At 39.3% G+C, this 20,503-nt stretch overlaps 1 protein-coding gene across 5 annotated transcripts in view; it reads right to left on the bottom strand.

Annotated features, from left to right (window-relative positions):
- Positions 1–20,503, bottom strand: part of ARL15 (ADP ribosylation factor like GTPase 15) — a 443,095-nt gene that overhangs the window by 379,999 nt on the left and 42,593 nt on the right. Inside the window, exon 1 of one of the 5 annotated variants that reach the window (XM_050794106.1) lies at positions 10,820–17,638. The exons of the other annotated variants lie outside the window; for them this stretch is intronic. Within the exon in view, the coding sequence (XP_050650063.1) occupies positions 10,820–10,954 (135 nt within the window). The 5' untranslated portion in view covers positions 10,955–17,638. Of the gene's footprint in view, positions 1–10,819; positions 17,639–20,503 lie in introns of those variants that run through there. 5 annotated transcript variants of the gene reach the window in all.

Here is a 20,503-nt window from a genome sequence, read left to right as displayed (position 1 = left end):
ATGTGATAATTAAAATAGGTCAAAGAGTTATCAACACTGCACCCCTTTGTCAGCTCTTCATTGTATATCCACTCAGGGGAAGTGTCATTGATAGATTTCCAAGACTTAATCCTTTAAATCATAACAATGTCCCAGAAACATTAGGTGTGTCCTAGAAAGTCTATAAATATCTTCACTCACTTTTTTTTTTTTTTAAAACAAAACTGCCTTCCCTTCTTCCTCTTTTTCTTTTTCTCTGTCAAATTAAAATATTTCCCTCAAGGTGAACTTCACAAATAAGGGTCTACAATCTCTTCTATGCTCCCTTATTCTGGGTTTTCTTTTCATTAACATGAAGCTATTCTCATCTACACGATCCCTCCGACGAACTTGCCCACTCCCTACATTTCAGAAGACACTCCCAAAGCTCTTGCTCTATAGCCCCAACCTATCCCCCAAGCTTTAGACTCTCATAGAAACTATGTGTTGTACAAAGCCACATGGACATCCCATGGATGCCTCAAACTCAACATGTCCAAAACTAACCTCCCCCAAACATGTTCCTCCTCCCAAATTCTCTATCCCACTTCACAGCACCTCATGCCCACCACCATCCCCGGCACCCAGCCAGAGTCAGGAATCTACCTCACCACTCCTTCTTCTCTCTGACTCAACATACATGATACACAGACAAGGCTTTTATCTCTTACATATGTTTTGAAACTGCCCCCTTCTCTCTCTCTATCCCTGCGACCATCACCAAGTTCAGGTAACTTTTCTTTTATTCACATGTTTCCATCAAGCTTAGGTACTTACCACCTCCTGCTTGGGAGGCAAAACCTCTTTTTATATACAAAGCGTATATACACACAGTACATAAAACATATATACAGCATCTCTGTGGTATTAAAATATCATAAGGGAGAGGACGATTAAGAAAAAAATGTCTAAAAAGGCCAGGATGGTCAGGGAAGTATAATGATGAAAAGGTTGAGAAATACTACAGTTATTAGATTTATAGCTCCTTATCAGCAAAGACTGTATAAATGCACCTGATAAAAGCTCTAAGATAAATAATTCAAATTAAAATAATTTGCATTTTTGTTTTCTCCAAAAATTTCTTTTGTATCTTGGATATTAAGTGTAATTTTCCCCCTGCCAAAGGGATGATGCCACTGGATAGTCATGAAGGTGAAGAATTTCCTATTAAAAGTAACCTAGAAATAAGGAGTTAAAGTTTTTTTTTTTTTTTTTTTTTTTTTTGAAGGAAATTGTTTTTTAAAACACATTATAAAATATGTGTGAGAAAGTAGGTAGGACTGAATTAAGATTGAATAGTTATTTATATCTGTTTCCTGTTTAGCCTTTTGACAATGTTCAGCTCCATATTTTATAGTCGGCTTTGGATAAGGCTTCCCAGAATAACCTTGATGTGGGGTCGGCTGGTAGGGAGGACCCCAGAACTACATCCTGCAATTCACACCCTATGAACGCATACTCTGCTAAACTCAACAACTTCAAAACAAAAACCAAAATGTCACTGTCCCATTTCCTCTGCAAACCCTGTTTTCAAACTCCAAAACACAAAGAATGGGAGGAAAGAAAGAGAGAAAAAAAAAAAAAACTGAACATGTTTAGAAACAAAGGCACATTGTGAGGTACCATTAAGAGTCCTCTCCTATTTTTTTAAATTCGGCCAAAAATTCCCCTTCAAAATCTGAAAAATGAAACAGGTGAGTCTATGAGAGAAACAAATATCACATTAGCAGCATATTTTTGATGTGTATAGAACATCCTTACTCAATATAACATATTAATTTATGGACAAATGCTTGTCAGGTTGGGCAGTTATAAAAATGAAAACCTCAAGTCACAGAAAAAAAAAAATGAAATAATAAAAACCCAACAACAGCAGAGCAACTTCCATGAATGGGGAGACTTGGTGAATGTGAAGGAGAAAAAGATGATGGAGCTTTTTATAGCACGGAAGACAAAAATTCCTAGCTTTGGAAGGTCTCTGAAACATGAGGGCACATTTGATTAAAAAAAAAAAAAAAAAAAAAAGATAAAAACAATAAAGGGAAGCAAGCTGATGGTAAAGACCAGATTCTTAATACACCATCAAAAATGGAGGGCTTCTAGTAACCTGCTATGAACTAAATTGTATCTCCCCCCAAATGTATATGTTGAAGCTCCAACCCCCAGAGTGATGGTTTCTGAAGATGGAGCATTTGGGAAATAATTGGGTTTTGAGAGGTCATGAGGGTTGTCTCACTCAGAATCAAAGTCAAACCAACAAAACTGTCTTTTACCATGACCAACAAGACCATCTCTCTTCACCATCCTATCCCACCCACCACCAACCTTACCCATCTCCATCTTCTATTTCTCAGGCTCACTCTCCTGCAACCATTCTTGGCCTCCTGACTGTTCACTGACTAACCAAGGTTGCTCTGATTCAGGATCTTTACAATACTGTCTCCTCTGCCTAGAAAGGACTTCCCTCCACTGTCTGCATGGCTTACTCCTATAGCTTCTTCTCTTACAGGGAAATAAATTTCTCTGACTCCCATCCCATACACTCTTTTTTCTCACTGCCTTATTAATCACCAGAGCCCTTACCATCATCTGACATCCTTTCATTTACTTATTTGCTAATAGTAGGTCTTCTCTACTAGAACGTAAGTTCCATGAAGGCAAGAATTTTGTCCAGCTCATCAGAGCAATGTCTTAGACATACTAGGTGTTCTTTAAATATTTGCTGAATGAGTTTGTCTTGCTCATCTCTGAATTGCTAGTGCCTGGTGCTAGCTGTATATATGTTGAACGAATGAGTATTCAAAGGAAGCAAGTCATGGGAATAGATGAATTCACTCCTCAAGTCAGAAGAAGAGAAAAAGGCCACACTGGGAGACTGGTAATACTTAAAAAATGAGACTGACGGCTAGGTGTGGTAGCTCACGTCTGTAATCCCAGCACTTTGGGAAGCCGAGGAGGGAGAACTTGAGCCCAGGAGTTCGAGATCAACATGGGCAATGCCATGAGATCCTGTCTCTAAAAAAATAATAATAATAATAAATTTTAAAAAAGAATCAGTGACGGAAAAGAAGCCAGTGGAGGAGACAGAAGAAGAGCAACAGAAAAGCAACCCAAAAATCAGAAGAAAAATTAGGATAGCGTATTGTGGAAGCCAAAGGAAAAACATCAGTAGTGTCATAACTTGGTAGACAGGATGGGGGCTGAGAAGAAGTGGATGCATATAAAATTAGTTGAGCTGAGGTAGTACAATCCAACTATGACCCAGTTGCAGTTGGCTAAAAAAAAGAAGTGGAGGTAGAACTGGCGATGTACTTCTCTTTTAGAAAGTCCATCAGTAAAGAGAAGGAAGAGTCAAATGTGCAATGGCAGGGAAATAGAGCAGAGAAGGTATTTTTCAGAACAGAAGACACTTGAGTCAATGAAGAAGGAAAAGACAAAAGAAGATATAAGAGGAAGTGAACGTAACAGAAAAAAGTTCAGAAGGGAACGGGAAGAGCAGAGGTAACCAATTAACCTTGGGAATAAGGAAGGAGAGAGAGAGGTAACAATATACAGAAACACTGGAAGGAGAGGAAAAGTGCAAGAATTCCTGTCTCTAGTTTCTGGGTGAAGGAGTTCATGAGGTCATTTCTGAGAGTAAGAAAGAAGTGTGGCTGTGGTTAAGATGAAAAAAAAAAAAATCTTTAACAGCTGTAGGAGAAAAGAAGGAAATCAATTCCTAGTTGTCTAAGGAATACACAGAATTCCTAAGGCTCGACAGAGGAGCCAGGAGAGCTTGTAAGTCATTAATCAGTATCAAAGCCAGCCAACAGGGCTTTAGTGGTTTCTGTCACACAGCAATTGGCAGCCTGCCAGGAGAAAAACTGAGTTAGAGTGGCTGTGCCTGGGATTGCATTTCAAGAGTCCTGTGGAGAATATATTCAATGACTGGTCACAGGGTGTGTCAGGCCATTTTTGCATTGCTATCAAGAAATACCTGAGTTTGGGTAATTTATAAGCAAAGAGTTTTCTTCCTGTATGGTTCTGCAGGCTGTACAGGAAGCACGGCACTGGTATCTGTTTCTGGTGAGGTCTTAGGAAGTTTACAATCATGGCAGAAGGCTAGTAGGGAGCAGGCCTGTCACATGGTGGGAGTGGGAGCAAGAGGTGGGGGTCGAGGGAGGCACCACACACCTTTAAACAACCAGATCTCCTGAGAACTCACTATCATGAGGACGGCACCAAGAGGATAGCACCAAATCAACCATGAGAAATCCACCCCTACGATCCAATCACCCCTACCAGGCCCCACCTTCGGCACCAGGAACCACACTTCAACATGAGACTGGGGGGACAAACACCCAAACCATATCACAGGGCTTCTGGCTGAGCAGGGAAATAAAAGCAGCAGGTGTGGGTGAGGCTGACAGAATTGGAGAACAGGGAAGAGATCAGATTTTCAAAATCAGCATGATGATGAGAAGCAAGTTGAGTTAAAGTTGGAGAAGCAAATACCTGATTTTGCAGTCTCTGAAGTGGGAAGAACAAGGTTCAGTAAGTTCTGAGGAGGAGAAATGAAGGTCGCTAAGAGATGAAGGTCTATGATTTTGGTGGTCTTGATGAGAGACATGACAGTGGAAAGAGGGAGAAATACAGGGACATGGGTAGTAGGGACGGGATCAAAAAGAACACCAAGAGCTGGTAACAAAGGGCTGTTGAAGACGAGCAGAGTCCACAGGTCCTGGGGGCAGCCTGGAGGGAGAACCGTGTTGGCTGTGAAATGAACTGGAAATCCCACATCTTCTGATCCCAGAACAACCCAGCTCTGGAGAGATCTAGACTTACAAGTAGGCACAACGAAGGTCACTAGGGTCACCATTTTAGTCTATCTGAAACACAATTCACTCTCTGAAAGAAGTTATAAAAAGAAAGGTCCACCTCCTAACAGTGACAGGTTAACCTTATTTAACTAAATATAGTTTTACTATATTTAGTAATCTACCTTCAAATGCTTTCAATCAAATTTTATATTAAATTAAATCAGCCTATCTTCCTCATTATTAAGCATGGCTTGGAAAAGCTGAAGAAAACACAACACTGCTAATTTGCACAGAGGCTTAGAAAGTGATTCACTTGAAAGCCCCTCCCCTAATTTAGGTAAGAAGGAAGAAGAGAAGGAAACAATGATGTAAAGCTTTAATTACTGGCTAACACTTTTTATGATAAAACACACACTGCAAAATTCTAAGGAGGCCAAACAACTCTTAAGCATGCTCTGAACTTTAATGCAAAGAGAGAGATAAGTCTGTAGGCTTTTGACAAACATCTAGGTATTTTCATTTAATTTTCCTACTCTTGTTTGTTGAGTATGTTTTTCCACAAACAATTAAATTAAGGAAAGCTAGGCTTTTAAAAAAGTAATTGAATATTAGCATTAGTCAACAGCAACAGTTTGTAATATGGTATTTCCACTGCAGCACCCAGAGATGGCAGAAAACGGAAGCTGCTGATAAACTGTACTGGCATCTTATCTGTACCCTTACTAGATTTCTAAAGTTTATTTAAATGGTTATTCTGTATCTGTGTCTCACAAAGGGATGTCATCAGAACTGCCACCTAAGGAGCTATTCCTAAAGACCTCAAACCTACTGATTCAGAATCTCCAAGAATAAGGCTCCAACAAGTAGATTTTATCTTCCTCAGTATCTACCACACTGTCCTGTTTAAGAACACCTGTAGTTTAATAAGGTAAGCATGAAATGTCCCCAATTAAGAGCACCATCAGCTTTACAGCAGTGGTTCTCAAGCCTTATCTGCACAATAGAATCACCCTGGAGGACATTAAAAAATCCCAATGCTAGGCCACACCACAAACCAATTAGCACATCAGAATCCCTGGGGTGAGACCTAGATATTGGCCTTTTGCTGCCCATAGGATTCCCATAGTCAATCAAAGTTGACAACCAGTGAAGCAGAGGACCACCTCAAGCAACTGTTTAATGAATAAATGAAAAAGACTAATTTATAATTCTCTCAATTTTTCCCTATTGAACACAAGAAATGATACTCCACACTATCAGCAACACGCAGATAGGATCAAAGGGCTACAGACCTTACAGTAACCGGAGAGACTGTCTATGAGTCATCAGGCAGACATCAGAAACCAAACTAAGCAGGTGGCAATGTGTTAGGAAACTCCTGAATGCATTTAACATTTAGTAAAAGGATCTCGACATCACTCCAGGTAAAAGGAATGTGGATCTAAGGTAAATTTTCTTTATGGAAGAGACTGCCGCATTAAGTCACCTTGTGCAATCCAGTTCATTTCTTCAAACCTTTCTGTTGCAAAACAGCATCAAGAAAGTTCTGAAGTCCAGGTTTTAGTACTTATTTTGTTCTTTTTAAAAGGAAAACACTTGCTGCTTAGAAGTTCATCTATGCTTTTGCTCCCTGGACGTTCTGAAGTTTCAGCGAACAAGTCTTTAATAAAGATACCATGCATTTAACAAAGGACAAGATTTCTCTCACCACTTTAACCACCAGCAGGGTTCATGTCACAGGATGAGGGTCCATCAGGATTGGTCAAAATGATGTCTAAAAGGAAGAAGCTGAGGCAAAATTAACATATAGAGTTTATTTGGGCCAAGGCTGAAGACTGCAGCCAGGGACACTTCCAAGTTGCCTTGGGGGTGGCTCCAGAGAAAACAAGAGAGAACAAGTTTGTTTTGTTTTGTTTTTTTGGAGACAAGGTCTCACCCTGTCACCCAGGCCGCAGTGCAGTGGCCCAATCTCGGCTCACTGCAACCTCTGCCTCCTGGGCTCAAGCAATCCTTTCACCTCAGCCTTCTGAGTAGCTGGGACCACAAAGGCGCGCACCACCATGCCTGGCTAATTTTTTTTATTTTTTGTAGAGACAGGGTTTTGCCGTGTTGCCCAGGCTGGTTGCAAACTCCTGCGCTTAGGCGATCCACCCGCCTCAGCCTCCCAAAGTGCTGGGATTACGGGCATAAGCCACTATGCCTGACTGAGAGGTCAAGTATTTTTTAAAAAGCAAGAAGCAGGAGAGGGGACAATTACAATCATTGTTCACCAGGAATTCTCATTGTCTTACAAAAATAACATTGATTATTGGCTAAACATTGTTGAACTATAGGGTATATGGCATTTTATGGCTTCTTGGCAGCAGTCAGCATAGCGGTCAAATAGCAAGTGGCTTCAAGAGGAGTGGCGTGACTGCTATTTCATTCCAATGCCTCTCTTGGGCCTGAAAATTTAAAGGGGCTCATGTTCTTCAAATAATGGATTATGAAGCTGGGTCATACCACTTCCACAGGGCACCAAGAGTAGCCCAAGTAATCAACATGTAACCCCATGTAATCAACACCAGCCCAGGGAGCTGGGAGTAGAGGTTAGGAAGATTGAAGAACTGATAAAAACAAAGTACCACCAAATGAAAATCTACACTCACTGAATTCAAACACAAGTGGGTTCCCTACCAAGCCTCAAAAGAAAACTGGAAATAGGTTAATTTTAAAGTTACAGTTACTTATGTAATTGACTTAAGGGATCAGATTTTTTTTTGAGACAGGGTCTCACTCTGTCACCCAGGCTGGAGTGCAATGGCATGATCACAGATCCCTGCAGCATCGACCTCGGAGCTCAGGTGATCCTCCCACCTCAGCCTCCCAAGTAGTTGGGACTACAGGTGCACACCACCAGGCCCAGCTAATTTTCCTATTTTTAAAAGAGATTGGATTTGCCATCTTGCCCAGGCTGGTCTCAAACTCCTGCGCTCAAGCAACCCTCCCGCCCTGGCCTCCCAAAGTGCTGGGATAACAGGCATTAGCCACCATGCCCAGCCCAGATGATACATTATAAGTACTTACATAAGGTTAAGAAACCAGTGAGATTATTTTCCTAAACTAAAAGAACTTCCACCAATTTTGGCAATCTTTGAAGATCACTAACAAGTTTCTTAAGACATGGGAGCACTTTAAGATAGGAGCTGGGGGGTGATGAAATAGAGCCAGAAAAACTGGACTCTATTCTGCACAAATTTTCTTTCAAAATTAAGAAAATCTTTTGCACATTAAAAGAAGGATCTTCAAACTGTTTCCGTGGATCACTGATTCTCTGTGACTTGAACAGTCATTCCACTACCCAAAATCAGATAATGAAGATCCTTTGTCAGCTAACACAGGAGAATAGTTAAGAAGATTGTTGTCAATTTCATGATGCACTCACATTTTGTAACCTTGGGTACTTGCTATATAGCTTGTCTACACAACCCTTTATTATATAAGGAGTCTGACTTATGACAAAATTATACATTAGCTATTTGAAGCTTATTTTTTAACATTTTGAGGTATCACAGGAAGAATGCTAAAACTTCTAGGGGCTCTGTCACCACTAAATGAATTTGAGGACCAACCAGAGCAATAGTCTGTGGTCTGTATTTTCTTTTATGACTAATCTTAATACATAAGTCATAAAGAATTTGAAAGGAGTAAAGGCATAGTTTCTTTTAGTACAAGAGTTCTAAATCACAAAGACCCTCATGATGCTTTTATGAAAAGGGTCCTTTCAATTCCCTAGCACCTTGTCTAGTGTCTGGCATGTAGTAGGCCCTTCGTAAAGTGGTTTGACCTGAAGATGGAGACATAAGCACTGTTAAGTGTGTGCTTACACGAGTTATGTGGCTGGCACAGCCTTGCTTTCCTCATCCAGAAAAGATCAACAGGGGAGAGGGGCAGGGGATAAATGTTATCACAAAATTGTTTACATAAAGTTTAATAGGAACTTAGGATTTGCAAATCATATTAGTGAAGGTTGATTTTTGCATTAGAGCAACTGTGCTCTCCTTTCTGCTTTGGACACTAGCAACTCTAAATTGGTTTCCAGTCTTTCACAGCTCCGTGCTGCGCTTTTAAATCCTCACTCCAGTCCCGTTGTGATCTGAATGTTTTGCTATCATGCCTGTTTAGAGACAAGATCTGGAAACATGGGACAGAGTACAGCTAACCACCTTGGCCAATTATAGGCATGACCTTGTAACCTTGTTTTTTCATTACTCCAATCCTTCAATTCCAGGAACTTATGTTCCCAGGAAAAGCTAGTTACTGAAATGAACACACATATAATTAGTTTAGAGAATGTTCCAAACTCTACTCCACGTCATTTTTTTTTTAATCTTGCAATTACTCTTTGTTTTAAAGGCTGGAAAGGGAAGTTTAAAAGGAAAGTGCCAGAAACAAAGGAGAATGTTTAAAACATACAAATCACCCTATAAACATAAAAAATTTTAATTCACTGGTAGTAAAAGATGCAAATTAACAATTACTTACTATTAACTCAATAAATCCACAAGATACTTTATCTTAGGTAGTGAAGATTTTGTTTCGTCTCACTTTAAATTATAACATCTAGAGTTGAGATAAGGAGGTGAAGAAAAGGATAGTCTCTCTCATACTAAGCTGGTGGAAGTATAAACAACAGATTGAGCACACCTAATTGGAAAATCCAAAATCTGAAATGCTCCAAAATCCAAAACTTTTTGAGCGCTAACATGATACCACACGTGGAAAATTCCACAGTTGAACTCATGTGATGGGCTGTAGTCTAAAACAGTCAAAACTTTGTTTCATGAATGAAATATTTTAAAATATTGTATAAAATTACTTCCAAACCCTCAAAACTACACAAATACATGGAAATTAATATCCTCCTGAATGATTTTGGGGTTAACAAATCAAGATGGAAATTTAAAAATTCTTCAAGATAAATAATAGTGACACAAGTTTTCAAAACCTCTGGGATACAGCAAGAGGAAAGTGCTAAGAGGAAAGTTTATAGCACTAAATGCCAACATCAACAAGTCTGAAAGTTCACAAATTGACAACCTAACATCACACTTCAAGGAACTAGAGAAAAAACAAAAAACCAAACCCAAAGCTAGCAGAAGGAAAAAAAAAAATAACAAAGATCAGAGCAGACCTAAATGAAACTGAAACACAAAAGATTAATAAAACAAAAAGTTGGTTCTCTTAAAAGATAAAACTGATAGACCAGTAGCTACACAAACCAAGAAAAAGAAGAGAGAAGGTTCAAATTAGTTCAATTAGAAATGAAAACAGAGACATTACCACTGACACCACAGAAATACAAGAGATCGTTTGAGACTGCTATGAACACCCCATGCATACACACTAGAAAATTAAGAAGTAATGGATAGATTCCTGGAAACATATGACCCTCCTAGCTTGAATCAGGAAGAAATGGAAACCCTGAACAGAACAATATGCACAGTAAGATCAAATCAGTTATTAAAAAAAAAAAAAAAAGCCAACAAAATAATCACAGGACCAGGCAGATTCACAGCTGAATTCTACCAGACATTCAAGAAAAATTGGTGCCAACCCTACTGAAACTATTCCAAAAGACTGAGAAAGACGGAATCCTCTCTAACTCAGTCTGTGAAGCCAGTATTACCCTAACAGCAAAAGCAGGAAAGGATGTTAAAAAAAAAAGAAAACTACAGATCAATTTCCCTGATGAATATAGATACAAAAAACCTCAACAAAATACTAGCAAACAAAATCCAACAGCACATCAAACAGACAATTCACCATGATCAAGGCAGGGTTCATCCCAGGGATGCAGGAATGGTTCAACATATTCAAGTCAATAAATTTAATTCATCACATAAACATAGTTTTTAAAAAAACATATGATCATCTCAACAGACACAGAAAAAGCATTCAATAAAATCCGGCATCCCTTTATGATAAAAACCCTCAACAAACTAGGCATAGATGGAACATACCTCAAAATAATAAAATCCATCCATATATGACAAACCCACAGCCAACATCATACTGAATGGGGAAAAGTTGAAAGAATTCCTCCTAAGAACTGGAACAAGACAAGGAAGCTCACTTTCACCACTTCTGCTAAACATAGTACTGGAAGTCCTAGCCAGGGCAATCAAGCAAATGAAAGAAATAAAGGGAACCCAAGTTAGAAAAGAGGATGTCAGACTATCTCTGCCAATGATAAGTGAATTCAGTAAAGTCTCAATTTACCAAATCAGTTTACACAAATCAGTAGCACTGCTATACACAAAAAGCGACCAAGCTGAAAGTCAAATCGAGACCTCAACCCATTTTACAGTAACTACAAAAAATAAAATACCTAGAAATACACTTAACCAAGGAGATGAAAGATCTCTGCAAGGAGATATATATATCTCTCTCCCCCAAAATCCAAGCTCAGCAGACGGATCAAAGCCAACAGTTCACCAAAGAGGAACACACCCCTAAGGAAGCCAACGTTTGACTTCTGACCTGAGCTGCAAAGATAAACTGGGCCAAATTTCTCTCTATTAGGAATTCCTATTTGGAAGCCAAGTCGTGCTTGTAGGCTCTGGATCTGAGGCACTATGAATCAGGGTCAGGACCAGTGATCATGTGGAATGTGGAGCCAATTTCAACATAAATAAGCAGATACGTTGTTTGATGTATTTTTATTTTAATCATATATTACTTTCAAAATTAAAAGCAAATGCAAAAACGTTTGGTAAGAAATAACCCAAGTATCTGATTACATGTCAGAGAAGAGGATACTAGTTTCCTGTCGGTGAATACCACCTGCGTCTATTCCAAGCCCACACAAAGAAAGTGCTGGAGGCAAAACAGGGATAGGTACTTGTTTTCAGACCACAATTATTGGTTTCTGCTTTCCTGTTGGTTTTTTTCAAAGCTGCATATAAACACAGGAGTATTGACTTATTACTGCCATAACAAAAACACCTTGTATTTGCAAAACATACTTAAGTGGAGGTATGGGAACTGTTTTGTAGACACTGGCTAAGTCAGACACACAGTCATAGAACCACACGGGCTGCTGTGCTCAAAGCACTTTAGAAATCAACCCATCCTGGCCAGGAGCAGTGGCTCACGACTGTAATCCCAACACTGAGGGAGGCAGAGAGGCAGGAGGATCGCTTGAGTCTGGGAGTTTGAGACCAGCCTGGGCAACATAGTTAAGACGTTGTTTCTACAAAAAAAAAAAAAAAATTATGAGTGAGGCATGGTGGTGTGTGCCTGAAGCCCAAGCTACTCCAGAAGCCTGAGGTAGCGGGATCGCTTCAGCCTGGGAGGCCAAGCTGTGATTATGCCACTGCACTCCAGCCTAGGCAATGGAGTGAGACCCTGTCTCAAAAAGAAATCAACCCATCCTCCCGTTACAGATGGATACTCATGGAGGGACGTCGAGTTTTTACATTATTCATGTGCTATGTCTGTCTAACCCCATTTTTTTAAGGGATTTGAGGCAGCTTATAATCATAGAGAAAATCAAGGTGCTGGGAAAAGAGCAATTACTAATCCTTAAAGAACTACACTACAGTCCACCTTCTCTTGGGAGGAAGTCCTAGATCACAAGCTGATCCTAATTCAAATATAATTCCCATACTGTCCCTAGAATAGCTCCAGAATATACAAATTCCCCAGGGCACTTAATTCTTGCTGGGGCAAAAAGTCCCCAGTGCAGCTCAACGTCCTCTGGAATAATGGAAAGCCACCTAGAACAGAAGTGGAATGGAAGGAGAGGGGCATGAAATGAAAAACTTAAGATTCTCCTTAAGATTCAGTGATCAAGCCAAAGCTGCCAAGAAACACGAAGATTACAGGCCCAAAGCACCCACCCTGAGCCCCTCCAGGCTAAGCTGAGGTGGGGAGACAAGGGCAGTGTCATGGAAAGGGAAGAACATGACACCAGAGGTGGTTGCCTCAGGCTCTGTAAGGAAAACACATGTTTTGAAACACGAACAGCCATGTAGACCAATTCAAAGAAAGGGGCAAGACTGTATTCAGTCTAGACAGCTATTTCAACCCTCGTTGTCCAGTGGAGACACTCTCAATCCAGCCAAACTATCCTCTTGGCTCTCAATTTAGGACAGAGAGGCCTACAAGTGATTGGATGATTAGAGAGCCTAACACGGTGCACCTATGATCATTCATCTTGGACCCAGCATTCATCAGGCCTCTAAACAAAGAACAGAATAGCCTGGGGTGAACCATGGGCAGTCACTCATTTGAATAGGCAGGACTCACTCACCCCACACACACATACATACTCACATATGCACACACACATAAACTTAACCTTGGGGTTGGCTGCTGTCAAACAGTTCTGTCATCCATTCCTGATGATTCATGCCAGAGGAATAGATATATAAGGAAACTGGAAAACTACAAATCATCCCTAAATCATTTCTTTCCAGGAATGAGGATGTGATTTTGCAGCAACTCAATATTTCTATTAGCTTATTTATCTCACACATCTTCTCCTTCCCAATACTGAAACTAGTTGAAATTCCCTGAAGTGATGGCAAGTGAAAGAAAGAGGTTAGAGATGAGTGGAAAAAAGAAACAGTCCAGGATTTTAACAGATTTTCATGGTTGGGAGGTCATCAAAATTCAGACATCCAAAAATCAACCATATCTATAGACCCCTACACTGCAGGGGAGGTAAATGACTACAACAACTCTTCTGTATCTCAGAGAACATACAGGCATAACGAATGGCCAAGTAATGTGCTATCTGACAAATAGGACAATCAGTAGTATATAACATTATCACACGGTCTTACAACATCATAGCAAAATTGTAACACTGCTTTACAATGAGCAAAAATCCTTTTCATTCCTGGTCAGCAACTTGACTGTTATACAGATACCCAATATTTAAAAAATCATGGAAAAGGATGTCTACCCAAAACACTTAGAATTTCCACCCCTTTTACTGTTACAACTGATTCGGTTAATACAGACAAACAGGAATGCAGGAAATGCTAGAATTCATTCGTCAACCTGAAATAATTTCCCCAAATAAACCCTGAATGTGTCAGATTTCAAGAGTGATGCAAACCACTGTCCAAGCCCATAGTCTCAGAGGAAAGCACATTTATTAAAGCACGTTAATGTTCCCCTGGCCATGCTACCGTGAGGTAATCAGCATGCGCATCTCTAACAGTGCCACTCTGGAATGGACATCCTGTGCTCTGCACTCTTCTTTCTTTCTTTGTCCTACTCCTACTCAGAGCCACTCTGAGCTTCAATGCAAACCAGATTCTCTGTACTAGCAGAAAAGGAAGAACCAGGGTAGATAGGATGAAAGTATGATTCCTTCAACCATTATCGTAACAATTACACAGGTACTAAGTCACCACTCTATTTGACATTACAGATTCATTAAAATGAATTCCATAATTCCAAATTGTTTTCTTTTGACATGTCTATGCTGTTCAGAGTCTGGTGTCTGTCACTTTTGGTACCTCAGGAACTAATTTAAGAGTTGACCAAGTCCTACAAGCTCCATTCATATTAACCCAACTCAAAGATCACTATGCTCCACGTAGACATAAATGCCAAGAGACCATAGGGCTCTAGTTAGGCTGACTTACCACTTAACAAAGAAATAAAAGTCCTACTGGTTTCAACCCTGATTTGAAAAAATTCTTTATAAAATGCATATTTTTCCTATCTCAAGAGGGCAGAGTGCTCTAAACAGGATGAAACTCTCTACAGTGACTCAAGGAGCATTCTTCTGAACACAGAATCACAGACATCTTCCACGCTGCAGTCCAGCCCTCTTGTTTTACAGAAGCAGATTAGGACGAGTGACAAATGTGTCCAAAGTCATATCACTATCTGTTGGCACTTACATTCCTATACTCAATCATTAATTGACACCACCAATCCCCCAGGTATCCCAATCTCAGAACTTGGAATGTAGCCTGGATAATGAGTAAATTCCATGCTTTTCTGGATAGGCTTTAACAGTATGAGCCAAAGAAAAAAAAAATAGTTCCCCCTGCTTCTGATCTAAACTAGAAGACAGGCCAGTAGGTAGCAGGTCCTGCTCTCATTTGTGAGGAATGAGGGGCTGCAAGTGGGGAAATGTGAGAATGTCATGGGGAAGTATGAGAATGACCGAGGGTAACTTCACCATGAGTTTCCTTATAGACCCAGTAGGAGAGACATGGCACAACTGGTCACTAACATCACAGCAACACAGCATTGCCTGCCACATCCATCCTATGGGAAGACACCAGGACTATGATATTCTATAGGTATTAACACTTTCTTCCTTGCCAGCTGCACCCATTAATAGACCACAGTTTGTTTTTAAGTGATCTAGTACTTACATTTCACGAACCATGGGAATTCACTAGGTAGGATTTTTGATAAGGTATCTCACCCTGCTCAAATATATTAAGCTAACTCAGAAAGGTCTTCTAAAATCATCGGTAGATTCCTGAAGGGTCAAGATGCTGTCCTGCTTTCAGGGCCAACCACTTTAAATGACATATAGTAGATACTCAATAGTTATTTGTCATACTGAACTGGACATATGTTGGGTATGTTAATATTGGGACTAAATATGCAAAAAAAAAAAAAAAACCCAGAGAACTTCAGAAGTCTAGGTTTTATTATTATTATGATTTGTAATGATATAGCATATGTACTGAAAATATCCTCAGAGAATATCTAGTCAAGTCCTTTATATTTATACAGCAGAAAATTGAGGCTCAGGACAGATAAGTGTATGTTTCCATACTTACCTGTTATATGGGTTACTGAATCAGATCTTACACACACTCCCCCCGCCCCATGACCACACCGTTTTTTCGGGAGGGTGGGGGTCATTTGCTCATATCATCCAGGAATGAACAAGCAAAAATTCCAATGACATGCTGGTAAACTTGGTTCTCATCAATTTGAAGTTTCACATTAATGTGTTCCAGAGGATAATGTGCTAAGTTAAATTAATCATCCAATTATTTAGTTAGTAGACTAAGTTTATCTGGGATAATGTATGTTTTCAATATAAGATCTTTTCTAAAAATCATTAAATCAATGGAAAAATATGAACATTTGAAATAAATACTCACATGTAAGTAAAGGGCCATTTCTCTGAAGGATCTGGTATTTCAACCTCTCTCATTTAAGAAGTCTATTTTCCTAATAAACCTTTCGGTATATAAACCATCCACCTCCCACACACAATCTTAGATTAAAATGTATATTCCTGTCTCTTAACAACATTTTCATCCCCAAGATCCAAGCCACCATGTAAACCTCTGGTTTCAATGCTGCTTTATAGCCAAGACTGGACTCTGAAGAAGCACAACTGGGAGTTATTTTAGTGAGAATTTCATTCAAACTCAATGTTTTTCAGAAGAGAAGGCCCAGATTATAAAATACTTTACCCAAGGTCATTCAATTAAACAGCAGGGCCTGAATCAGAATCTGCCTTTGTGATCCACAAAACTGTCTGCCTTTATGGAATTGATTTTGAGACTCTCAAAGAACCTATTACTGAAAAACTGCCTCTTCCCTAAAAAACTGATCAAACTCCAGTTACCTATTTTCATTCCTTTGTTAATAACTATATTTCTACTTCATATGCTATGGCTAGAGGTTGCTAGTTCTGTTATTTCTTCTTGTTGTAGCTAATAATTATTTTCTCCTATCTCTATTAAGTGAAATAATGGCAAAGTGTATTGATCCTTTTGCCAAGCAGAGCTGAGAGCCCCTTCTTGTACTCCTCATATGATCTCATTAAAATAAATACTTTTCATGTTCCAAACTTTTAAAAGTTTTATCTAATTTCTAAATTCACTTATTTTTTCCCCACAAAAAAATTTCCATTTGTATTTCTTTTGTATTAAAGGTTTAAACAGGAAACCAGATAATGAAATTCAGTGGAATGAACAGCACTTTAATTCTGTTTGCCAGGCACTAGCAACAAAAAGTATTTGGGAACATAATAGGCACAAAGGGAGTCACTGGGCAGTAAAACTTCTGGCTTATCTTCTCATCCAGGTTGAATTCATTTGGATGGGGTGGGAAAGTAGGATAACAATATGGCAAATTTTCCACTTTGCTGCCACCATTGGTGGGAAAATGTTAAGGCAGAGACTGCAGGCCCTGTAGCATAGTACAGTATTTTAGAGGTTTTTTTTAAAGTATTAATCACAGGCTGAAGTGAATTACTCATTTATAAAAACTAGAAATGCAAAAAAGGAATTCTAATATCACTAGTGGTTTTGTAATAACACAACTGTAATTAATAATTTGCATTTTGAACCTGTGCAGATAAACCTGAAGTCAAATGGCAGTTCGAATCTCCCTTTAACCACTGTCACTGTTAACAAATAAAAAAAGAGTAGATAAAAGTAAGACACAATGAAGCAACTTTTGTTTAAAGATTTTTCTCCCCCTACGGTGTAGACAGAAAAACAAAAGGGAGTCACACAATTTAAAAAGATAAGGGCTGAAGGGGAAAGGGAGCGTTTTAATCATAGAGTGTAAAATAATAAGGAAGATGCATGTATGTATGCTTCCTAGCCCATTATTGTCTATAAACCTATGTTTCCACGAAGAAAGGAAACAGGAAGCAGGAGCAAGCCATCTATTGAACCAATGAGGCCAAAAGGGTAAAACAGCAACCCTCTCCATTTGGATGACTTCCAAAATTGCATCCATCCATCTGAAAAATGATCATTGAATGCTTACTTTGGATGAGGCAATATTCTGAGCAACAGGGATAGAGCAGTGAACCAAACAGACAGCAACCCCACCCATACAACCCCCCATTTCTAATAGTGCTTTTAGGCTGCAAAAATGTATTTCCAACATGGCACCTCCAACTCACACACTTAGTTGCAAGATCATCTTCTTTGCTCCCCAAATTACTCCTTCTATGTGTCCCCTGTCGCAGTTAAAAGCATTAGCATCCACTCATTTCTTCTGACCACCAAATTGTTAAGTCATGTTAAACTCCAACCTCTCCATTTTTACCTCTACCAACTCCTTCAATATATCACAGAATACCTGATTAATGAACATCTACAAAGTTTCTTGACTCTGTCTCCACCTTTTCATTCCCTCCACCATTAAGGACCTAATCATCTTTTGCCTAGATTACTGCACAAGCCTCCTGAGGATTTTAGGTCTTCCCTCTGAAAGCTGCTCAATACATCCTCCATTTCAGTTGATGAAAATCACATCCTTTCTCCCCGCTAAAAAGCCCCCATATGAATCCTTGACTCCTCTCTTCATTCTTCCCCACATCCAATCCACTAGGAAATTCTATTGATTCAGGCTCCAAAATATATCCATATTCTGACCACTTGTCACCTCCACCCCTACCACACTGGTTCAAACTAAATTCAACTCTACAATAGCTATAATACCTCACTGGCCTCCCAGCTTAAATCTTACCCTAAGTTAGTCTATTCTCAAAACAGCAGCCAGAGTGATCCTTTAAAAATGCAAGTTAGTCAATATTGTTCCCTACTCAAAACCCTGTGAGGCACCCCCAGTCACTCAGAGCAAAAGCCAAAGTCCTTAAAAAGGCCTCAAAGCCCTAGATGATCTGGCCTCTTATTTCCTAACCTCATCTCCCCTATTCTCTCAATTACTCACCCTACTCTTTCAGCTCCAGCCATTGGCTCCTACAAATTCCTCAAACACAGAAGTGCTCCTGTCTTAGGACCTTTGCATAGGCTGTTCCTTCTGCCAGGGACATTCTTCCCTATGTATCCACACGGCTAACTCCCTCACTCCTTCAAGACTTCTCTCAAATCTCACCTCCTCCATGAAGCCTACCTTGACCACCTATTTCATAATGCAACTTCCTCCTCTGTACTCACAATCCCTTTATCATGTGCTCTTTTTTCCCCAAAGCAATTATCATCTAACATACGATATGTAGTTTACTTAGCATCTTTATTGTTTACTATGTCTCTCCCCATTAGAATGTAAACTCTACAAGGGGACAGATTTTCTCTTTGTTCAGGGTTTTATGCCAACTGCCTCAAGTACCATGCCATAGTTAAATGTTCAATACTGACTGAATGAACTGACTGATCACCCTGGTTGCAGGATCTTTGCCCCAAGGTCATCTTTTTCAAGCATGGCTCATGACATCAACTCCCTGCTGTAATTTTTTTTAAATAAAAATATAAATCAGACTTCCCCTTAAAAAAATCCAACTCTTTTTGCTGATTCCTTTCAACATTTTTGCTTTAATACCACTTTTAATGTTTTTAGTACAATCGTTGTATTTTACAAAATACTCTTCCTGGAATGTAGTGGTTGTCTAGCCTTCTGCACGACGTTTTAACTCACCTAGTTTCCTTTAGAAAGTTATTGACTTTAAAAGAAAATCTTTTTGAGCACGAGTGCTGCCACTTTAAAGACCACTTACAGGACATTTTAGGGGACATAAAAACAATCTTAAATAATCATAAATATTAAAGTAAGAGCACGGTACACTTTCAAAAATTCTGCCAGCGATAAGGTTCAGCCAATGGCAACATCTATGAGCTCTATTAGGCACTTTGCAATTGAATGTATCACAGTGATTCTTTTTAAATTGAAGAGGGACTCTGAATTATTTCAGATTTTGCACTTTTATGGTACTTTCTATCATGCTCTTTCAAATTTATATAAAAAATGTAACTATTGTAGCTAAGTTTGCCAAGAAAATGTCAATGAAACAAAAGTTTTTATAGTCAGATTTTCTGTTTATGTTTACAAGCACATCTATTCCATATATTTAGAAACATTTGTATTTAGACAGACATACTTAAAGAAAGCTCCTTAACACATTTTATAAAACACTACAAACTGACTTTGTGTATGAGTTTTAGAATGATGGCTGACACTTACGAAAGAGTTACTATATATCAGGTTCCATATTAAGTCTCGTTGAACCTCCACCACAACCCTATGAGGTTGGAACTATTACTATTCGTATTTACAGATGAGAATGCAGAGGTTCAGAGATGTTAAGTGACTTACCCAAAGTCACAGAACTACTAAATACATCCAGTTTTCATTTCAGATCTCCTGTTCTAAACCGCTCCATGTCAGGCTTACTGCTTTGCCTCGAACTTAAAATGTATGAAAGAGAGACAGACTAACTTCATTAACTACCAGCTGCAGCAACACCTTTTGAACCTAAGCATCTTAACTAGTCCCAGAGTCATAGCAGCCATATTTGAATAACAGAATCCCACCTCAACTGATTAGAACAGGGTTAGGAAAATCCACCTCTTGGGAATTCAGAGTTGGAAATGAGAGCAGACCTCTCCCCATGGCTGTACATAATAGATGACCTTGGGACCAGCTTCCGCCTGCTTTGTAGGCAAAGTAGCAGGAAAAATGTCAGTTTGTTGAGAAAGAAGTAGATGTGTGGAGAAAAATCACAAAGTAGAGACAAAAATCCCAGAGTATGTCACTAAGACCTCCTGGTTTTGGTTTCAAATCTTCCTGAGTATGGGTATGTCCTTGCTTTTGGATTTCATGAGAAATCCCAGAAACCGGAAAAATCTATTCTCTGTCTGTATTTAGTGGTTTAAGTGGGTTCCTGTTACTTCAACTAAAAGTTTGGTTATTCAATATTCAGATCTCGGTTTATACATGGGGCTGAA

This window comes from Macaca thibetana, chromosome 6, assembly GCF_024542745.1.
Source record: "Macaca thibetana thibetana isolate TM-01 chromosome 6, ASM2454274v1, whole genome shotgun sequence".
Classification (NCBI taxonomy): Eukaryota; Metazoa; Chordata; class Mammalia; order Primates; family Cercopithecidae; genus Macaca; species Macaca thibetana.
This window is presented reverse-complemented; position numbering and strand designations above follow the sequence as displayed.